Source organism: Buceros rhinoceros, unplaced genomic scaffold (genome assembly GCF_000710305.1).
Source record: "Buceros rhinoceros silvestris isolate BGI_N320 unplaced genomic scaffold, ASM71030v1 scaffold30563, whole genome shotgun sequence".
In the NCBI taxonomy this organism is placed as follows: domain Eukaryota; kingdom Metazoa; phylum Chordata; class Aves; order Bucerotiformes; family Bucerotidae; genus Buceros; species Buceros rhinoceros.
In genome coordinates, this window is record NW_010404762.1 from 28,919 (window position 1) to 33,759 (window position 4,841).

The 4,841-nt window shown below is 48.3% G+C and overlaps 1 protein-coding gene across 1 annotated transcript in view; it reads right to left on the reverse strand.

The window, feature by feature from the left end:
• Nucleotides 1-1,862, reverse strand: part of SYT6 (synaptotagmin VI) — a 15,144-nt gene extending 13,282 nt beyond the window's left edge. The window contains exon 1 of the mRNA XM_010133501.1: nt 1,534-1,862. Within this exon, the coding sequence (XP_010131803.1) occupies nt 1,534-1,703 (170 nt within the window). The 5' untranslated portion in view covers nt 1,704-1,862. The remainder of the gene's footprint in view (nt 1-1,533) is intronic.
• Between the last annotated feature and the right edge of the window lie 2,979 nt (nt 1,863-4,841).

Below are 4,841 nucleotides of genomic sequence, written 5' to 3' on the forward strand. Positions count from 1 at the left end.
CCGGCGTTGAGCCTCTTTCCCACTTTCAGTCCTTGCCCTTCCAAGACACTGGCACTAAGTTTCCCATAACCAGATCAGAAAGTTAGATTTTATTCTGGCTATTGTTGCTTCCAGATTTCTCCCACAGCCCCTCATCGGAAACCCACAGGTAGTTCTTGACAGGGAGGAATGCACGGCCTCTTCTGAAAGCACTCTCTTGCCTTGAGCTCCCCTTCAGCACAAGGGGAACTGTGTGTAAGAAAACTTCATCTCCGCAAAGCACGACAGCTGTCAGTGGACTCGCGGCGTTATTTCAGATTATCTGGTGTTTACATGAGCAGTATATCGAGTAGTTTAACCACACTAAGAACTTGTACAGCCAAGGCATTAACCGTTGGTGATTCGTGTTGTTCAGAGACCTCACTTCTCCTTGGCAGGTTCCTCAAAGGCACTTTGGCCAGGGCTGGGCTGGGCTGTGAGTCACAGGTACCAGACTGCCGAGGCTGTTCCCCAGTGTCCCCGGGTCTGGCTGCCTGCCTGTGCTTCATGCTGGGCTCTTTCACTCAAGAAAACGGGTTTGAAATCTTCCCGCATGAAACCAAGTCCTTCTTTGTTTGTCCTAATTCAGACAGGCTGAGCCTTCGTTTTCTCCTCTGCTGTAACAAAAGCGGAATGAGTGCTCGCGTGACAGAGAGGCAATCAGCTGTCCAAAACACGGCGCAGTTAAACAAAATAGCCTGTGGCACCACCGCAGGTGGCACCATGTTGATTTCAACTTCAGGTTCTGCACACAGAAGGCTGTGATCAGTCCTCACCAATTCTGCAATGCTGCAGCGGATTTTCTGAGCAACGCCTGTTTTCGCAGTTACGCTCCTGCACGCGTCATGGGCACGGCCAGCAAAGCAAGCAGAAGTGCTGGGGCACAGCCAGGACCCTGCAATCACTTCTGCTGTCCCAATTTCACTGCCTTCTGTGTCAAGGAAAGGGTACCGTGTTTCTCAGTAGTCTTGCTGAGAAGGTGTCCCAAGGTTCCTACAACCTTATCCCCATTTACTGAGTGAGATGCCGACGCCTCTGTCCCTGGCTGCAACAGAGACACGCACTAAGCCCAGGCGCCGAGCTCAGCTGGTTCTAAGCTTGTGCAGTGAGCGATATGTCAATTCTGCTTAACTAATTGTTTCTGCTAGGAGCCACAACAACAAGAGAGAGCAAAAATGGTCTAATTCTGTCTGACAGCATACCATCATTGATACTTCAGCCTGCCTCTCATGCTGGAACAAAATTAAAGTGGCCAAAGCATCCTGATGGCTTGACACAATGAGGTCAAGTCACAGTGATACGGCTTGAATCCCTTGGTTCTTTAAAAGGTCCCAGTAAGCCAGTCTTGAGTTATTAACTGTTAGTGATCAGCCTTTGGAAAGTAATCCAGTGTATAGATGGGAGTGCTCTCTTTAGCCTCCCTGCAGTATCCGAACCTCGGGCTCCATTAAACATGCCTCCCGTCAGCAGCTCCCCGAGGAGCAGCATCCACACAGAGCACTGCGTCCCACTCACCTGGTGGAGGAGGCGGGCTCCGTGGTTTGCCTCTGGATCCGCGTACGCCGCATGATGTGGTCCTTCATGGACAGCTGGACCTCTGCGGGGATGTCTGGCGATGTGTGGCTGATCTTCACTGCTGCCTCCAGGAAACTTATGGCACCCGTGTCCTTGAGCTTGTCTGCCATGTTCTCCTTATTGCAGGCTGCCTCGCTCTGCAAGACGGCCAGGTTAGATGAAATGGTCTTGTTCCTCCAGGGAACCCAGCACAGCTTCCAAAAGAGAAAGAGAAAAACTGCCACCAGGGCCAGTCCACACACAATAACTATCACTGCTAGGAGGCTGACGGAGAGCTCTACAGTGGGAAAGAAGGCAACAGCAACAGGGAGAAGGGAGGAACGGGAAAGGCAAAGAGAAAAGAAAAAAAAGATGGTGAGAAAGCCATAAATAAAGGGAATAAGTGGTCCAAACTGACTTATATCACAACTAGTGGAGAGCTCTTAGCAGGTTCTGCATGCAAGAGCCAAACCCAAGTGAGCATCTCCTGATGGATTCGGAACTGCTGCCCCAGGCACGTCTGGGAGAAATGGGTGTCTCCAGATGGCCAGAGCTATTAAGTTTTGTATTGTGATCCTTAGACTAGCTATAAAATATTGTCCTTGGTTTGCTTTGTGGCATTGGCAAACTGCTGGGTCTGAAGTCAAGGAGAATTGCAGAATTGCATGATAGAAACAAGCTCCAGCACTGTACCACAGAAACTGCCTTTTTGCTTCATACCTCAGGTGTCCAGACACTGTATTAAAAAAAACCCTATTATGATGACCCTGCCGTGATCCTGGAAGCACAGTTGTTGTACTATCCACGCTCACATCTTGTCCAGATGTGTCTGCAGGAAAAAAAAGTGCCGATACAACCTCCCCCCCCGCCCCCAAAATCACAAGCTGCTGATGCAGTGAAACCAAACATAGCAGGAGGCTGCACAGAAAGTACTGCCCATTCTTCCTGAGTCTGAACGGCACAGAAGCTGTGTGCGTTCACCGCCTCTCTGAGTCCCTTTTACCTCATACACGATGTACACGCTGCCCTTCCACAAAGTTACCCAGCTTAGCAGATTCACTGAGCGCCTGAGGCAAAGCGTCCTGGCTGCCCACAGGTTCTTTGACTCGAGAGGAAGGGCTGGAAGCGGAGGGAGAGAGTAAACGCCATTCAAAGTGCTTGCAACCTCTCCTCTCCCTCACCAGCCTCCTGTACGGGTCAGACTGCACCATTTGTTTTCGACTGTAGCTCCAAGGTGGAACTACATATCACTGTTGGGGTGAAGAATTAGGTCCCATCTGGTTCAGTAATAAATAGGGTTGTACGAGTCAGCAGTGGAGCTTCCTTAGAGATTTGGCTAAATGCATTCCCTCCAGAGCAGAGCGTGCAGAGGTACCACTTTCCTATGCCTTAGCTCTTGGAATTGTGCCCAGGAAACTCATATTGAATATTTTCACAAGAAAACTTTAGAACCTGGACTTTTTTGCAAGTGTATCTATACTGTTACAGAGGAAATAGTTCAATGCAGAATCAGTCACTGCTGGGAGTGGTTACTTGACAGGAAAGTCCCTGTTAAGGTACTTCTGCCCATTCCAAGAAGTTATCTAACCCCTGTGACTCTGCTAGCTCGCCAGGCTCTACGAACGGAAAACATCAGAAATAATCAGTTCTCCCTTCTGAAAACCTGGGGCCAGCTTGAGAAGAATCTTAGTTCATGTCACCTCTTGCTGAGCTGGCATTCGCAATGCCTTCAACAGGATTCACAGATACTTTTATGCATGACCTCCTACTCTTTCCTCTGACGGCTCCCATAAAACACAAGTAGAAGGGATCAGGATTTTACAGACAATTTTTAAGCAGCTGCCTGGGAAGAATGTTAGTTTGTCTGAAGATTACATTGAATTCCTCAAGACTTTTTTGTGACTTATTAAACTGAAATATCAGTTCAACAGAGCTGACCTTAATTGGTTTAATAATTTTCTCTTATGAATTTGAAAATACCACTTACTTTTAAAAAAATAAATTCAAAACGTTATGTTTTAAATGTCCTTTAACTCTCAAGAAACTGCAAAACCAAGATAATTCCTCATCTAACAGAAAATGCCCCAGAGGTTGCTTGGGTACTCCTAGCGTGGGTGGAGGCAATGCCTGCTCCCCAAAGGCAGAACAGCTCAGAAGGACACCTCAGCCCAGCGACAAGATGAGCTCTTCCTTTGTATTAGCCTACCCTGTGCCACGTTTGGAGCCCAGGCTTCCTGAGCGGGGGTGAGGAGGGATGTGTCCATGTCTGGCAGTAAGGAAGGCTCTAACGCAGAGCGGCACAGGAATAGTCCAGCCTCTGCTTTACCAAACATTTCCTGCGCTGCAACCAGCTCTCAGGGACTCCTTTGACCACTGGCAGCATCACCGTCCTCAGCAAGGGACAGAGGCACATTGTCACTCTGAGAAATGTCCCGTCTGAGGAAAAATACAACACGAACCATGTTTCTATACTACTGTCCTCTAAAAAATTAACAGTGAGTCATTTGCCGCTTTGTTATCAGGTAAGTAGGGCTGTAGAGGGGCAGAGCAGCTCCAGCCCCTCCTCACCCTGGTCTTATCTAATTTGATGTTGGCACCTCATCCTTGCCCAGCTCCCTTGAGAGACACGGCAGAAACTGCCATGTTGGAAAATTGATTTTATTGCAACTTGTAATTGAAAAGATAAAGCTTAAAAGGAGGAGGTGGCAAATACAAATTAACATGAGTATTTTGCATTCTTGCTCCCTGCTGGGAGCAGAGCCACTTCCCAAAGGAACAGTCAGCTGGAAACTGCTTTTGGCTACAGAGCAGCAATGACGAAGCTCTCGCATGATTAACAAGGAGGGAGGGTAGAACAAGCAGCAGGAAAGACATGGACACAGACTTGAACATTTACCTGCATGAGTTGATATGCTTAAGGTAAGTCACTGAGCTGTTATTTACCCAGTGGGAATGGAGACAGCTCCTTCAGGCACGGTCTGCCACTCTTATGAAGGTCTTTTTGAGGCAGAGGCTTAGTGTGGTAGGTAAAGCAAAAGAGAAATCGTGAATTCATGACCCCCTCATGCTTCTCCTTGGAGAACTGAGGCTTTGTCCCAATCCCTACAGACACAAAGTGCTATCACATCCCACAGCAATGCCCCAGAGGAGACTATCAGCAGCCATCACCAGCAGTCCTCGCTCTTCACTGCAAGGGAAAGACCTTCATCAAAAGAATTTCCACACCAGGAGAACCAGGGAAAGGCTCTTCTCATCCAGGAACGAGCTTT